General features: G+C 44.0%; 1 protein-coding gene across 5 annotated transcripts in view; it reads left to right on the top strand.

Moving 5' to 3' along the window:
* POMGNT2 (protein O-linked mannose N-acetylglucosaminyltransferase 2 (beta 1,4-)) overlaps positions 1-17,549 on the top strand; it is a 141,046-nt gene extending 123,497 nt beyond the window's left edge. For all 5 annotated transcript variants that reach the window (XM_069211961.1, XM_069211964.1, XM_069211965.1 and 2 more), the window contains one exon: positions 13,477-17,549. In XM_069211961.1, coding sequence (XP_069068062.1) covers positions 13,569-15,305 — 1,737 coding nt within the window. In that variant the 5' untranslated portion in view covers positions 13,477-13,568 and the 3' untranslated portion in view covers positions 15,306-17,549. The remainder of the gene's footprint in view (positions 1-13,476) is intronic.
* The last annotated feature ends 600 nt before the right edge of the window (positions 17,550-18,149 follow it).

The following is an 18,149-nucleotide window of genomic DNA, read 5'->3' as shown; positions in this document are numbered from 1 at the left end:
ATCCCAGCTGGAGCTAAAGACAGCTATATCATCTAGATATGCTGCACTAAAAGCTTCCAGCCCTTGCAGGACTGTATTCACCAACCTTTGAAAAGTGGCAGGTGCATTTTTCAATCCAAAAGGCATTACTGTGAATTGGTAATGGCCTCCAATGGTTGAAAATGCAGTTTTTGCTTTTGCATCTTCTGATAATTTGATCTTCCAATACCCTGCAGTCAAGTCAAAAGTGCTTAGATACTTGGCAGATGCCAGTGTATCTATTAGCTCATCTGCCCTGGGTATAGGGTGAGCATCAGTTTTGGTTACTTGGTTGAGACCTCTATAGTCCTCACAAAACCGCATTTCCTTCTTTCCATCCTTGGAATGAGGTTTCGGTACAAGTACCACAGGAGAGGCCCATGGACTTTCAGAGTGCTCAACCACTCCTAGTTCAAGCATTTTCTGCACTTCTTGTTTTATGCAGTCTCTGACATGGTCAGGCTGCCTATAGATCTTACTTTTGACAGGCAAGCTGTCTCCAGTGTCTATAGTGTGCTCACACCAAGAAGTGGTGCCTGGCACAGTAGAGAAAAGTTCAGAAAACTGACCTAGGAGATTTATGCAGTGGTCTTTCTGCTCAGCAGTGAGACAATCTGCCAGTACTACACCTTCCACCAGAGCATCTTGTTCTGTGGAAGAGAAGAGATCAGGGAGAGGGTCACTCTCTTCTTCCTGTCCCTCATCTGTTGCCATGAGCAGGGTGAGATCAGCACTGTCATAGTAGGGTTTCAGGCGATTGACATGGAGCACCCTAAGGGGACTCCTGGCAGTGCCTAAGTCAACTAAGTAGGTGACTTCACCCTTCTTCTCAACAATTATGTGGGGTCCACTCCATTTGTCTTAGAGTGCTCTTGGGGCCACAGGCTCCAAGACCCACACTTTCTGCCCTGGTTGGTACTGAACCAAAACAGCCTTCTGGTCATGCCATTGCTTTTGGAGCTCTTGGCTGGCCTGAAGGTTTTTACTGGCCTTTTTCATGTACTCAGCCATCCTTGATCTGAGGCCAAGTACATAGTCCACTATGTCTTGCTTTGGAGCTTTTAAAGGTTGTTCCCAACCCTCCTTAACAAGTGTTAGAGGACCTCTCACAGGGTGTCCAAATAGGAGTTCAAAGGGGCTGAAGCCCACTCCTTTTTGGGGTACCTCCCTGTAAACAAAAAGGAGGCAAGGTAACAGGATATCCCATCTCCTGCAGAGTTTTTCGGGAGTCCCATAATCATGCCTTTGAGAGTTTTGTTAAATCTCTCCACCAGTCCATTTGTTTGTGGATGATAGGGTGTAGTGAACTTGTATGTAACACCACACTCCTTCCACATGGCCTTTAAGTAAGCAGACATGAAATTGCTTCCTCTGTCTGATACCACCTCTTTTGGGAAGCCCACCCTGGAAAAGATTCCCAGGAGGGCCTTTGCCACTGCAGGAGCTGTAGTGGTCCTTAGATGAATTGCTTCAGGATATCTGGTGGCATGGTCCACTACCACCAAGATAAACCTATTGCCTGAAGCATTAGGAGGGTCAAGGGGGCCAACTATGTCAACCCCTACCCTTTCAAAGGGAACCCTAACCACAGGCAGTGGAATAAGGGGTGCCTTTGGAGTGCCACCTGTCTTGCCACTGGCTTGACAGGTTTCCCAGGACTTACAAAATTCCTTTGTGTCCTCTGACATTCTAGGCCAATGAAACAAGGGGACAAGCCTGTCCCAAGTTTTCATTTGCCCTAAATGTCCAGCTAAGGGAATGTCGTGGGCTAGAGTTAGGAGGAACTTTCTGTACTCCCGAGGAATCACCAATCTCCTGGCAGCTCCAGGTTTTGGATCCCTTGCTTCAGTGTACAAGAGGTTGTCCTCCCAGTAAACTCTGTGAGAGTCACTGACATCCCCATTTGCTTGTTTGACAGCTTGCTGCCTTAGACCCTCTAGTGTGGGACAGGTCTGCTGTGCCACACTCAGCTCCTCCCTGGCAGGCCCCCCTTCACCCAAAAGCTCAGCAGTGTCTGCTTCCAGCTCCTCTGGTGTAGGTTCTGCACAGGGTGGAAATTCTTCTTCCTCAGAAGAAGAATCCACTGTAGAGGGAGGGATAGTAGGTAGTGCTTTACTTCTACTAGCCCTAGCTTTAGGGAGCACTTGGTCCATTCTTCCAGGATCCAAGTCACCCTGTTCTTTTTGCTTTTTGGCCTGAGCCCTTGTCAAAGCAAAAATATGCCCTGGAATGCCCAGTATTGCTGCATGGGCCTCCAACTCCACATCTGACCAAGCTGATGTCTCTAAATCATTTCCAAGTAGACAGTCTACAGGTAAATCTGAGGCAACCACAACTTTCTTTGGACCAGTAACCCCCCCAGTTGAGATTCACAACAGCCATGGGGTGGCTAAGTGTGTTGTTATGAGCATTGGTTACTTGGTACTGGTGACCAAGTAGGTGTTGTTCAGGGTGGACCAGTTTCTCTATTACCATTGTAACACTGGCACCTGTGTCTCTGTAGGCCTGAACCTCAACACCATTTATTAGGGGTAGTTGCTTGTACTTATCCATGTTAAGGGGACAATCAACTAAGGTGGCTAAATCAATAGCCCCTCAGAGACTAACACAGCCTCTGTGTTCTCCCTAACAAGACCAACCCCAACTAAGTTACCAAAAGTGAGCCCAGCTACTCCCTTGGATTGGCTATTAGTAGGTTTGCTCCCACCACCACTGCTATTACTAGGGCACTAGGTGTAGCAGCAGGGGTTGTAGTGATAGGAGGCTTGGTGCTTTTCTTTGGACAACTGGGATCTGTTGCCCAATGGCCTTTTATTTTACATAAATAGCACCATGGTTTCTTTTCTTTGTTTTGATTTGAAGAGGATTTGGACCCACCACCCCCACCAGAGTGTTTTTGTGGGCCTGATGAAGACTCATTTTTAGATTTGTCCCCACCCTTGTCAGAAGACGTACCATCCTTCTTCTTGCCATCTTTGTCACCCCCTGTATGAACTTTTCTGTTCATCCTTGTTCTGACCCATTTGTCTGCCTTCTTTCCCAATTCTTGGGGAGAGGTCATATCAGAGTCTACCAGGTACTGGTGCAACAAATCAGACACACAATTATTAAGAATATGCTCTCTCAGGATTAAGTTATACAGGCTTTCATAATCAGTAACTTTACTGCCATGTAACCACCCCTCCAAGGCCTTCACTGAATGGTCAACAAAGTCTACACAGTCTTGTGAAGACTCCTTATTGGTTTCTCTGAACTTCATCCTGTACTGTTCAGTGGTTAAGCCATAACCATCTAGGAGTGCATTCTTAAGAACTTTGAAATCATTGGCTTCACTTTCTTTCACAGTAAGGAGCCTATCCCTACCCTTTCCACTAAATGATAGCCATAGGATAGCAGCCCACTGCCTTTGAGGGACATCCTGTACAACACAGGCCCTCTCAAGTGCAGCAAACCACTTGTTAATGTCACCCCCCTCCTTATAAGGGGGAACTATCTTGTGCAGATTCCTAGAATCATGCTCTTTTGCAGGATGACTATGGGGAATACTGCTGCTGCCACCATGGGTTTCTAAACCCAATTTTTGTCTTTCTCTTTCCACTTCTAAGGATTGTCTATCCAAATCCAGCTGTTGCTTCTTGAGCTTCAGCCTGGTTTGTTCCACTCTCAATCTATTGAGCTCCCTTTCTAACACTCTGTCATCAGGGTGGGTGGGTGGGACATGCCTTGAAACAGAAGTATGGTGAGAATGAACAGAAGGAGACCTGTCCCTAACAGATGGCACCCTAACAGCTTGGCTAACAGAAACATCACTTCTACTATGATGAGAAGGAATAATCTTACTGTGATGTGAGACAACACTATCAGTATGGTGTGAGACTACATCGTCACCAGCTATGCTAGGTTGTCTGATAATGGGCAGGCTAGGAAGTTTCCTTTCTAAATCTTTTGCTAGGGGTGCCCCAGGGTCAGATTGGGAACCATCAGCTAATTTCTCAACAGAAGTGGCACCTCTGGCCTTATCCTGTTCAACAAGCATATTAACCAACAGTTCTCTAGAGGGATTCTTCCTTACACTTAAACCTCTTTCTATGCAGAGACTCCTTGCTCCTTTCCAGCTAAGGTGATCATAAGCAAGTTTGGACAGATCAACAGTTTGGCCTGTGCCAGACATTTTTAGAAAGTGTTTAAGTGATAGAAAAAGTGAGAAAAAGTTTTTCAGAACTTTTGGAAAGACAGAAAAAAACTTTAAAAACTTTTAAAGAACTTTTTAGAAAGTTTAGAGGTACTTTTCAGCACTTAGAAAAGAAGTGAGAAAAGAAAAGAAAAACTTTTTGGTTAGGTGTACATACACTGAACTTGTTTTGTATATTTTTCTCTTATGAAAAGTACAATGACAAAAGTGGTAAGTAGTTACAAAGTACTTATCCAACCGCTGCACAACCAATGTAGGAGGCTGGACTGGCTTGTAGTGAGTACCAAGGGGTACTTACAACTTGCACCAGGCCCAGGTATCCCTTATTAGTGTATAGGGTGTCTAGCAGCTTAGGCTGATAGATAATGGTAGCTTAGCAGAGCAGCTTAGGCTGAACTAGGAGACGAGTGAAGCTCCTACAGTACCACTAGTGTCATATGCACAATATCATAAGAAAACACAATACACAGATATACTAAAAATAAAGGTACTTTATTTTTATGACAATATGCCAAAAGTATCTCAGTGAGTACCCTCAGTATGAGGATAGCAAATATACACAAGATATATGTACACAATACCAAAAATATGCAGTATAGTATTAGAAAACAGTGCAAACAATGTATAGTTACAATAGGATGCAATGGGGACACATAGGGATAGGGGCAACACAAACCATATACTCCAAAAGTGGAATGCGAACCACGAATGGACCCCAAACCTATGTGACCTTGTAGAGGGTCGCTGGGACTGTAAGAAAACAGTGAGGGTTAGAAAAATAGCCCACCCCAAGACCCTGAAAAGTGAGTGCAAAGTGCACTAAAGTTCCCCAAAGAGCACAGAAGTCGTGATAGGGGAATTCTGCAGGAAAGACCAAAACCAGCAATGCAACAACGATGGATTTCCAGACGAGGGTACCTGTGGAACAAGGGGACCAAGTCCAAAAGTCACGATCAAGTCGAGAGTGGGCAGATGCCCAGGAAATTCCAGCTGTGGGTGCAAAGAAGCTGCTACTGGACAGTAGAAGCTGAGGTTTCTGCAAGAACGACAAGGGCTGGAAACTTCCCTTTTGGAGGATAGATGTCCCACGCCGTGGAGAGTCGTGCAGAAGTGTTTTCCTGAAGAAAGACCGCAAACAAGCCTTGCTAGCTGCAAGTCGTGCGGTTAGGGTTTTTGGATGCTGCTGTGGCCCAGGAGGGACCAGGATGTCGCCAATTGCGTCAGGGGACAGAGGGGGCGCCCAGCAAGATAAGGAGCCCTCTCAGAAGCAGGCAGCACCCGCAGAAGTGCCAGAACAGGCACTACGAAGTGGAGTGAAACGGTCTTCACCCGAAGTTGCACAAAGGAGTCCCACTCCGCCGGAGGACAACTCAGGAGGTCGTGCAATGCAGGTTAGAGTGCCGTGGACCCAGGCTTGGCTGTGCACAAAGGATTCCCTCGGAAAGTGCACAGGAGCCGGAGTAGCTGCAAAACACGCGGTTCCCAGCAATGCAGTCTGGCGTGGGGAGGCAAGGACTTACCTCCACCAAACTTGGACTGAAGAGTCACTGGACTGTGGGAGTCACTTGGACAGAGTTGCTGGATTCAAGGGACCTCGCTCGTCGTGCTGAGAGGAGACCCAGAGGACCATTGATGCAGTTCTTTGGTGCCTGCGGTGGCAGGGGGACGATTCAGTCGACCCACGGGAGATTTCTTCGGCGCTTCTAGTGCAGAGAGGAGGCAGACTACCCCCACAGCATGCACCACCAGGAAAAAAGTCGAGAAGGCGGCAGGATCAGCGTTACAGAGTTGCAGTAGTCGTCTTCGCTACTTTGTTGCAGTTTTGCAGGCTTCCAGCGCGGTCAGCAGTCGATTCCTTGGCAGAAGGTGAAGAGAGAGATACAGAGGATCTCTGATGAGCTCTTGCATTCGTTATCTAAGGAAATCCCTAAAGCAGAGACCCTAAATAGCCAGAAAAATGGGTTTGGCTACTTAGGAGAGAAGATAGGCTAGCAACACCTGAAGGAGCCTATCAGAAGGAGTCTCTGACGTCACCTGCTGGCTCTGGCCACTCAGAGGAGTCCAGTGTGCCAGCAGCACCTCTGTTTCCAAGATGGCAGAGGTCTGGAGCACACTGGAGGAGCTCTGGGCACCTCCCAGGGGTGCAGGTCAGGGGAGTGGTCACTCCCCTTTCCTTTGTCCAGTTTCGCGCCAGAGCAGGGCTGAGGGGTCCCTGAACCGGTGTAGACTGGCATATGCAGAAATGGGCACCATGTGTGCCCATGAAAGCATTTCCAGAGGCTGGGGGAGGCTACTCCTCCCCTGCCTTAACACCATTTTCCAAAGGGAGAGGGTGTAACACCCTCTCTCTGAGGAAGTCCTTTGTTCTGCCTTCCTGGGCCAAGCCTGGCTGGACCCCAGGAGGGCAGAAACCTGTCTGAGGGGTTGGCAGCAGCTGCAGTGAAACCCCTGAAAAGGCAGTTTGGCAGTACCCGGGTCTGTGCTAGAGACCCGTGGGATCATGGGATTGTGCCAACAATGCCAGGATGGCATAGAGGGGGCAATTCCATGATCTTAGACATGTTACATGGCCATATTCGGAGTTACCATTGTGAAGCTACACATAGGTAGTGACCTATATGTAGTGCACGCGTGTAATGGTGTCCCCGCACTCACAAATTCCGGGGAATTGGCCCTGAACAATGTGGGGGCACCTTGGCTAGTGCCAGGGTGCCCACACACTAAGTAACTTAGCACCCAACCTTTACCAGGTAAAGGTTAGACATATAGGTGACTTATAAGTTACTTAAGTGCAGTGTAAAATGGCTGTGAAATAACGTGGACGTTATTTCACTCAGGCTGCAGTGGCAGGCCTGTGTAAGAATTGTCAGAGCTCCCTATGGGTGGCAAAAGAAATGCTGCAGCCCATAGGGATCTCCTGGAACCCCAATACCCTGGGTACCTCAGTACCATATACTAGGGAATTATAAGGGTGTTCCAGTATGCCAATGTAAATTGGTAAAATTGGTCACTAGCCTGTTAGTGACAATTTGGAAGAAATGAGAGAGCATAACTACTGAGGTTTTGATTAGCAGAGCCTCAGTGAGACAGTTAGTCATAACACAGGTAACACATACAGGGCACACTTAAGAGCATTGGGGCCCTGGCTGGCAGTGTCCCAGTGACACATACAACTAAAACAACATATATACAGTGAATTATGGGGGTAACATGCCAGGCAAGATGGTACTTTCCTACAGGCACTCTTAATTATTCAGGTAAATCAAGGCTGTCTTCCTCGGATATGTTGAAGAGGTCTCCTTCCAAAAAAAATGTTGAAGAGGTCTCCTTCCAAAGAAAAGTTTGAAAAAACGAGCCGCTTTTTAATTTAATTGTCACAAAAAGCCATGGGCAGTTGAAAAGGGACACTTATGCAGAAGACACAGTTCATACACTCACTGGTTTATTGGGTTATAGAGGGCTCCAATGTGTTCCTTATTTCATAATTTCTCTCATATTTCTTTAACTTTGTTTCCCATGTGTGTTCCCATATTCCTATTTTCTGTCTTTCTTTTATTATATTTTTCAGTTTTGTTCCAATCTCTGTTGTCTTTATTTCATGTTTCTCTTTCCAATTTTTTTCCTTCTTTCTTTCCTTTATTCTTTCTTTCCGTATTTCGGTCCTTGTTTTTTATTTGACTGTTTTATCAGTTTTACCTTTTTCTTTAATTCTTACTTCCTTTCCATCTTTCGTTTCTTTTTTCTTTCTAGTTTTCCATCTTTCATTTGCTCTGTCTCTTCCTCTGTTTCTACTTATCTTCCTTTTTTAAGTTGTGTTCTGTATTTAATTCTTTGTTTGCTTCTTTCTTCCTCATTTTTGTTCTTTTATATATTTCCTCATAAATGCCCTTTAATCTTTCTTTTATCTTTCTTTCTCTTCAACCATCTTTCAGTCCTTTTTTCCTTTTTTCTCCCTTCTTTGTTCTTCCTTTCATCACTGATCTCTCATCCTTCTTCCTTAGGGTCCATATTTCATTCATTTATTCTCCCCAACCGTTTTCACCATCTTTAATCCAACCATCACTCTTACTTTCTCCTTTTGATCATAATACTTTCATCCATCCATCCATCTCACCCTTTCTTTCATGCTCTCTTGTTCCATCTGTTTCCCATCCTACCGCTCCATCAAACCATCCTCTTTCAGTGGTATTCATGGAGATCACAACATTGTGGACATCCCATCTGATAAACCACACATCCTATAAACATGATTGTAGGAAGGCTTCAATACCCACCTTTCTGTGAAGGCCCCACTGTGATGAGTAACCACTGATCAGTTGACTACACACACACAGGGCAAGCAAAAGGTTTCAAACATTCACTCCCTAAGGAGCCACCTTAATTTGCAAAACCTGTGCAAAACCCTGTGTCACCAGCGCCATGTAATTGGTGAATGGTCACATAATTGGCAAGTGCTGGTGTACGAAAACAGGGACAGGAGAAACCAGGGGCAAGGGGTCGCTGATGGGTTGGATCTTGCATGCATTTGCTGTAGATCCTTTGTATTTTTAGCTTTTTAATGTGTTGCGTCTACAGGTCCAGTGTATACCACCTTAGTTCCCCTAGCACCGTTCTCACACGAATGCCACCAAACACTGCACCCCGAACATCACTTAAGCGCATCTAACCTCAGTGCATCTTTGTGCACATTCATACACTCCCAAACTCGCAACACCACACTCGCTACTCTCAGACACGCCTGAACAAATGGCCTCACCCTCAGCTCAGCTTGAGGAGCCCACATATGTAGACCAAGAATACAGGCAAACACACCAAGCCTATTAAGCAAATTCAAACTCAGACATCCAGTCGAATGCCGTCCATGCAACAGTGTGCCAGACTTCCACATTGCACTTTCACACACACTCTAAGAACGTCTGTAAACAAACTCAGAAACTACAGAACATGTAGCAAGCACATAGGCATCCCTAATGCAAGGTAGCCAACTCTTCATTTCAAGGCACACGACGCACAGCACTGTATCCACAACTTCCCTACAAACTACTACTTCATACATACGTCCAGTGCGCTCACAGAGTCCACTAACTGCTATACCAAAAAGATGAGGGATAGGGAGATTAACTGGGCCAGTGTACAGTCTCCCAAAAGTCATACAAATCAAACATGTACACTGTTAAAAAAAAAAATGAGCAGAACTCCACTAGGCACACTGCACATTAGAAGCAAGAGCCCTCACACATCCATTGGATGTCATGCTTCATCATAGGGCGTGCTCCTCGTCAGACTGGCACTACAATATCTGACGGGCCCCTCAAAGGGACTCTTTGCCGGGGGTCTTTATCAGTGGGGCGTGCCGTGATTAACTAAACGTGGGAATAAATCTAACCCTACGTTCTGAGGGGCTAGAAAGAACAAGAGTATAAAATTGGCTCAGGACCCTCAAGAAACCTAAACTTTATTGGGTAGACGGGGTCTTGGTCAAGGTTAAAAGAAGACAATCGGGAGTGGAGTGGAAATGATATCCAGATTTTATTTTAAATGATTTAATAAACATTACACAAGTAAATGTACTGTGACATGTACATTTTATTTTATTAATTTATTAATTCTGGATTTAAAGTAAATATATGACATTACTTTACTTTCATATTTTATAATAAAATATTTCAGTATTATTTTCAAGGAGTAATAAAAGTTTAATACATTTTCCTATACTTTTCCATAGGAAGATCTCCAACCCCGGTGGTGGAGACCTCAGCCTGTTTGTGAAAAGTTGTGAATAGTAACTTCACACTTGCAAATTCTGCTGTAGGAGGCTTCACCGGGTGGGGCGGGGGGGGGTGTTAACATATGTCTAGACTTAGGAGTAGCTTCACACTCATCAATGGTGAATAGCAAAAAAGTAAAAATGGTTCACTGTGTAAATTTAAATTTGTGAATAGGGCTCTATGTTGTGAAAACTAGCAACCTGTGGAGTGGCGTTCCAAGGCCCCCAACAGCACTAAGAGACCAAGGATTTGACACGCAGTGCACTTTACAAACATGCCTAGCACAAGGTCTGACAACTGCCCTGTTGCCATCACCAAACAAAGGACCATTCTAGAATGCCTGTTAACAAAATAGAGGTTAACCGTTGGAGGGCACAGGTGGTAGATGATGTCACAGAAAAGTTCAAAATCCAAGCTGACATCATCAAAGGAGCATTCTAGAATGCCTGTCAACAGAACACAGTTCAACCATTAGAGGGCCCAGGTGGTTAATGATGTCACAGTAAATCACAAAACCCAAACTGACATTATCAAACAAAGGAATATTCTAGAATGCCCGTTAACAAAACAGAGGTTAGCCATTGGAGGGCCCAGGTGGTCGATGATGTCACAGTAGATCTCAAAACCCAAGCTGGCATTTTATCTTCAAAGGAACATTCTAGAATGCCTGTTGGTAATTGTTAGGGGCGCTGCACTGGATTAAGACTTTTTTCAGGTCACCAGGGGGCCCTTTAAGCGTTTTATTCCTTTGCAAAGTAATACATTAAAATTAATTGATTTAGAGTCCAGCCCTTCGAGTGCTTGCTAGCTGGTGAGCATGCCAGGTGGACTGACAAACGGTTTCAAGAGAACATATTCTCTTCTGGCTTCTTTGAGAATGAGGAGAAAAGAAGAAAATGTCAACAGAAAAAAAGCATGATTCGGAAAGAAATTGTATTCAGGCTTTGCAGTTCTTTGAGACGGAGTCTGTTCGTTTCCACACTGACTCTGCATGAAATGGACAGCTGTGAACAGGGCACCTAATTGCCCCCGGGGTCTCGCGGCGACGCGTGACTGCGCCAGTGCACCTCATTATGGTATTCTGTGCGGTACGTACCCGACGCTACATTATTACAAACCATGACTCCGTGACGGGGGGCACGGGACTGAGAACTGCATGCACCACTTGCCCCATTAAAATATTTATCTTTCAGGAAATTGTACCTTAAATACAATGGGACTGCACCTAAGAAACGAAAACAAATACTCACTTTAAAATGGATTAGAACCAAATGGTGAAACATTTTGCCATTCTTCTAGATTGCGTTATAGAGCTCTTGATTATTTTTGTTGACACTCCTTGCGTAGCCCAGTGTTTCTTCGCTGATGTTGGCGCATTATTTTTGTTTACGTACAGTTCGTGCATAGCACAGTGTTCCCTTGCTGGTGTTGGTGCATTATTATAGTTTATGTACAGTTCGTACATAGCGCAGTGTTCCCTTGCTGGTGTTGGTGCATTATTTTTGTTTACGTACAGTTCGTGCATAGCCCAGTGTTCCCTAGCTGGTGTTGGTGCATTATTTGTGTTTACGTACAGGTCTTGCATAGCCCAGTGTTCCGTAGCTTCTGTTGGTGCATTATTTTTGTTTACGTACAGTTCTTGCATAGCGCAGTGTTCCCTAGCTGGTGTTGGTGCATTATTGTTTACATACAGGTCTTGCATAGCCCAGTGTTCCCTTGCTGGTGTTAGTGCATTATTTTTGTTTACATACAGGTCTTGCAAAGCCCAGTGTTCCCTAGCTGGTGTTGGTGCATTATTTTTGTTTACGTACAGGTCTTGCATAGCCCAGTGTTTCCTAGCTGGTGTTGGTGCATTATTTGTGTTTACGTACAGGTCTTGCATATCCCAGTGTTCCCTAGCTGGTGTTGGTGCATTATTTTTGTTTACGTACAGGTCTTGCATAGCCCAGTGTTTCCTAGCTGGTGTTGGTGCATTATTTGTGTTTACGTACAGGTCTTGCATAGCCCAGTGTTCCCTAGCTGGTGTTGATGCATTATTTTTGTTTACGTACAATTCTTGCATAGCCCAGTGTTCCCTTGCTGGTGTTGGTGCATTATTTTTGTTTACGTACAATTCTTGCATAGCCGAGTGTTCCCTTGCTGGTGTTGGTGCATTATTTTTGTTTACGTACAGGTCTTGCATAGCCCAGTGTTCCCTAGCTGGTGTTGGTGCATTATTTTTGTTTACGTACAATTCTTGCATAGCCCATTGTTCCCTTGCTGGCGTTGGTGCATTATTTTTGTTTACGTACAGGTCTTGCATAGCCCAGTGTTCCCTAGCTGGTGTTGGTGCATTATTATTTTTTTACTTACAGTTCTTGCATAGCGCAGAGTTCCCGAGCTGCTGTTGGTGCATTATTTTTGTCTATGTTCACTTATTGTAAAGGGCATTATTTTTGTTTATGTACCATTCCTGCGTAGCCTGGTGTTCTTTGTACCTGGTAAAAACAAAATGCTGCAGTAACCTGGCACATACAAAGTAGGTCAGCCCAGGTAACCAGAAGATGACCTGACCAACTAAAACCAGACAGTCAAAATGCTTGTCAGATCTTAGGACTAGGTGCTTGGAAATTTGGTATTGATGAGTTCAACCTTGTTTTTAAAATCCTTTGGCCATCACTGTAAAGTACTGTTTCTTGTACTCCACGACTTCTGTGGCCCCTTTGAGCAATATTTACGAAACATGTCTCAGTGAATTTCCCTGCTTATTATCCAAATGGGAGAAAAGTTTCAGGGAAGTTGAGATAGTGGTTAGCACAGAATTACTTCTTTAGCTCAATAAATGAAGAAATCTCCAAGCTGCTCATAAGGCAGAGCCAAGAGTACAGCCCAGAATTGAAAGCTAGAGGATAGAGTACTAGGTGGGCAATGGACATGAAACTCAAGTGAATCTGTTATATAGTGATAGATAGCTAAGGTACCCGGATAGACCACTATTGCGTTAACTTGTTTGATGTTTTGGGTTTCGGCAGTTGATTCACAACACAGTCAATATCTATGCATGGCCGGTTTAGCAGAAATGTAAACATTTTTCTTTATATTATATACAGCTTAAAGTACCCGTTCTTTCAATGTGGTAGTTAATAGTACTGAACTAAAAATATTTAGCCATGCTCATTTAATTTCGGTCAAGTTGGGAATCTAGAAACATAACTCATGTCTTCTGGTTCCAAAGTCTGGTTTGATCTCAAATGAATATCTCCAAAAAAAAAAAAGCTATCTCTGCAAAATAATGAAACAATCCATGGCAACAAGGCGAATCAGATCTACATGTTTGAAGACAAAGATTTATAATATCAGTAGAGAGAATTATACCAGATGTCTAGACTCCTACTCGTTGCAATACATATGGCTTGCTCTACTGTTATAATTGTTTGAAGAAGTATGCTTTTAACTAATAAAAAATGACTGTTCGCTTTTGGTTGTGGAAGTTTAATCTTTAGTTCTTTCTTTTGCTAGGTCAATGTTCTCGGTATGTCATAGTGGATTAAGGACCCCAGCCTTCAGCTACACGTTCCCCATGCGTCTCTCAACAGAGAGCGAAGTGCAGAATGAACATAGCAGCAGTGCTGAATGCGCTACTAGTGTCCGCCCTTGCTGCTGTGCTGTGGAAGTACGTCAAGCTATACGAGCACGCCTCTATTATCGAGGAAGAGCTAGAGCTTACGCACCAATCCCAGGAGATCTCGCAGGTGCGCATCGATTACCATGCAGCCCTTCAGGCCCTCGTGGAGGAGGGCACCAGGATGGTTTGCACAGGGAGGATGCATACCGACCGCATTTGCCGATTCGAGTCCCTTTGTTACTCTACTGAGGCGGAAGAGTTTGTCTTCTTCCACAGTAATGCCTCCATTATGTTACCCAACTTAGGGTCGAGGCGTTTCCAGCCCGCCTTGGTGGACCTCTCTTCTGTGGACGATCACAACACTCAGTACTTTAACTTTGTAGAGCTGCCAGCTGCTGCACTGAGGTTCATGCCGAAGCCAGTGTTTGTACCTGACGTCGCTCTCATCATGAATCGATTCAACCCAGACAACCTCATGCATGTTTTCCATGATGATCTCCTCCCAATTTTCTATACAATGCAGCAGTTTCCAGATTTGGGTCAGGAATCACGACTTTTTTTCATGGAAGGCTGGAATGAGGGTCTGCACTTTGACCTTTACAAGTCATTATCCAATAAACAGCCTCTCCTGAAAGAGCAGCTGAAAACCCTGGGAAAGCTTCTTTGCTTCACCAAATCCTATGTAGGATTGACCAAAATCACCACTTGGTACCAGTATGGCTTTGTACAGCCTCAAGGTCCCAAGGCAAACATTCTGGTTTCCGGCAACGAGATCAGACAGTTCACAAAGTTTGTCATGGATAAGATGAATATTAGCACTGAAGGAAGCTCTAATGAGGAATATATAGTACTGTTTAGCCGAACAATTAACAGACTTATTGTAAACGAGGCTGAACTCATCTTGGCATTGGCCCAGGAGTTTCAGATGAAAACAATCACAGTTTCCTTGGAAGACCAACCATTTGCAGATATTGTGCGTCTTATAAGTAATGCGTCTATGCTGGTCAGCATGCATGGAGCTCAGTTGGTGATGTCTCTTTTTCTTCCTAGGGGTGCCACTGTAGTAGAACTTTTTCCTTACGCCATCAACCCTGAACACTATACCCCTTATAAGACGTTAGCAATGCTTCCAGGCATGGACCTGTCATATATTGCATGGCAGAACTTGGAGGAGGCCAACACTATAACATACCCTGAGAGAACTTGGGATCAAGGTGGAATCCTCCATTTAGACGCAGCAGAACAGGAACGCATCATAAAAAGCAAGGAGGTGCCTCGTCACCTGTGCTGCCGCAACCCAGAGTGGCTGTTCAGAGTGTATCAGGACACAAAAGTGGACATTACTTCACTTATCGAGGTTATCAGGTTGACTGTAAAATCAAAACCTGGCCCCAAGAAGCAAAAGTGGACAACCGGCCTATATCCAGGAAAAGTGAGAGGTGCCAAGTGCCAGGCCAGTGTGCAGGGTGCAAGTGAGGCAAAACTGACTGTGGCTTGGCAGATCCCCTGGAACCTGAAGTACTTGAAGGTCAGAGATGTGAAGTATGAAGTGTGGATCCAGGAACAAGGTGAAAACACATACATGCCCTACATCTTGTCACAGCAGAATCACACATTCGTTGAGAACATAAAACCGTTCACGAGCTACTTGGTGTGGATCCGTTGCATCTTCAACAAGACCCTTCTTGGTCCCTTCGCAGAGGTGCTGGTGTGCAGTACATAGTTTACCTATCCGTCCGTCAACGAATCAGCCTCTGCTTTTCTTACTGTTGTAAGCTTTTAATTTATTAGTTGCGATGACTGGGAAGAATCTCAACATCTTGGTGCCTAAGTTTTTGTTGTTCATTGCGTACATGAGCATTGTTCCTCCTAGCTGGGACCTGTGACCTCATAGCGTCCAAGAAAGTAGTATTAACTATGAAACTGATCAAGCAATGCATTTACTTGAAGAGCAGAGTTGAGCTGTAAATCTTGTATTATTCATGTATTGTAGGCAGAACATCATTGCTTAAGATGTTATAGTTATTACAAGGACAATTTCCTGCCACACTGCATTCGTGACATTTGCCCTTGGCTGTAGCTTTCTAAGAGTTGTTGTCTGTTGAGTGTTTTTGTGATCTTCTGAAAATACCCTTTTAAATATGACATTTTAAAGGAGCTATTCCTAGGGTGGAGTAAGGAGATTAAAAGTGTGAGGTGTGAAGTGAGTATAGCTGAAACAAGCTCTGCTAAATCATTTGAGCACGCATGCAGGAAATTTGATGCTTGCAAAGAGGACAGGAATTGTCATCCTCCCAAATTAAAAATCCAGCTGGGGGTTTAAAATTAACCATCACATTTTCAAAAGAAGTCCCCTCTGAATTTACTTTCTAAATTTATGTGTAAATTTGTGTGATACATAGTCATGTATGTCCTAGTGGATATTCTGAAACTGTGATTTCGCTTTACTATTCGCTAGAGAAGCAGTTATAGCGCCCCTTAAAGTCTATGTGCCCCTTGCCCCAAACTATTGTAGGTTTATAGTTGGCAATCGCCACTAATTAGGGATCACTAGCAGCATCTTGCACTTCATATGACTGAACAGGGTAATGCTCTATTAACCTAGACTAAAGTGTTTTTTACTGTGTGTGGAGCAGTGAGTTAGTTGAGCTTGAATATGTTTTATAAATTGCTTTGTGGTTTTCCACAAGAATTAGGCTATCTGAAAGTAGCATAAGACAGTTGTGGCTCCACCGAGTGGAGCACTATGCCCTCCTGCATCAGTTGGGTGTGCGCTAGGATTTCAGTGGGGTGGATGCTTGAGAGCTCTTTGGCCCCTGTGCCAGAGGTTGACTTTTCTACTGGATTACTCAGTATTGTTTACATCTCCGCTTAAAGTTATTGGGAGAGTGATCACAGCAATATCTCAAAGCAGCTAAGTAGATTCAAGGGCTATCTCGACAGACCCTAAATGTCAGCATTCATGTTGTACATATAAACCACCAGTTTAGCATATCTAACAGAGCAGATGATGAATTGCCACATTTAGTTCGTTTCTGTGCAAGGCTTCCATTATGTTGAAAAGTGGTACTATTAGAAGTTATAACACCATTCTGACCATCGCTCCCATCCTGTTGCCTGAGCATCAGCTCTCAGCAGTCCTGAAATATCCCTTAAGACTACTATTATTGTTAGTACTGTGGTGATTGCTCAGTCTTGAAAGATCCTTACAGAAATGTATCCAAACAAAACTGGTTCATAAATAATATGTACTTTATTCCCATGTTTATTTATTTATGTGTTTGTGTTATTTATTTTGGAACTTTGTGAAGGGCAGGACACACCCAGGATTGGAGCTCTTTACAACCTACTTTTCCGAAAAATATTATTTTAATGTAATATTGTTCATTTTTTACATCACAGACGGAATAGCATAACCAATAGGTGTTATTCAGTGGTGCGCGCTTTGACGATCTCGAAAAGACAGGAGGATGAATTTGTAACCTTGGAACTTGGGCCTGCCCCCAGAATTAGAAGTGGAAGTATGGGTAAGATATGGCAGCCTTGTCATGAGTGCCCCCTCCATCTAGTTCTGGATTTAGACCATTCGTCACTTTGCATTCTGGTGTTTGTATTTCTAATTTAGCCATTATAAGTTTAGGCCTACACACCCCAGCATGCAAAGTGGTATTGCCTGAAAATTTGGAATGGATGAAGGTCTAACGCATGACATAAGGGCACTTGGAATTGAATCACAAAATAGATCTACATACAAAGATAGGATTATGAATTAATTGTCCTCCATATTAATTTAGTCCTAGTGATTGTAATTTATTTTATCAGTAAACATGCAGGAAGAGATTTAATTTGTTTTCAATTGCAATCCTGTCTCCTTCAAACATCTGATCGCTTGTGACCATAGCTCTTCATGTACATTTCCCTGAGATTCTTGCAGAGATGGAAGTAAAAGTGTGGATGGTTATTTAAATGCCTTGCACTTTGTCGTTTTTTACTGATCAGCTGTATTGTATGTGTACATGTTGTTTAGAGACATGAGTACTTGGTTTCTGTATTGAATTTTGCTGCAGATGCATTTTTCTTATGACATTTTCTTGCACACTGTAAACACTTGAAAGACACCTGCAGAGTGTCCAGAGAGATTTAAGTGGTTTCCTAAAGTGGAAGTCAATGAAAAACAAACTGTGATGAGAAGAATAGTTTCTCCATCGAAACCGTCGTCAAGAAAAGAGGATCTGCAAGAACCCGTACAGAGAGGGAAAACACAGAAAAAGCACATCTAAAGCACCTAAAAACCACAGAGGAACACTGAAGTTGAGAAGACCGACGTGATTGGAGAAAGAACAAGACTTGGCAAAGCCAGTAGGTCTTGCAAGAGTTATTGGCTTTGCCAATGTGTTTTAGTCATGTTGTACACCAGCATGGCTAAACGTCTGTGGTGTAGAGGAGAGTGGTGAGGAGTGTCGTGGCATGGAGTGGGGTGTAGAGTGGAGTGTTGTACTGTGGATGCGATGTCGTGGACTTGAATGGAGTGGAATAGTGTAGAGTGGAGGGGAACAGAGTGATGGGA

This window comes from Pleurodeles waltl, chromosome 10 (assembly GCF_031143425.1).
Source record: "Pleurodeles waltl isolate 20211129_DDA chromosome 10, aPleWal1.hap1.20221129, whole genome shotgun sequence".
NCBI classification, from domain to species: domain Eukaryota; kingdom Metazoa; phylum Chordata; class Amphibia; order Caudata; family Salamandridae; genus Pleurodeles; species Pleurodeles waltl.
This window is presented reverse-complemented; position numbering and strand designations above follow the sequence as displayed.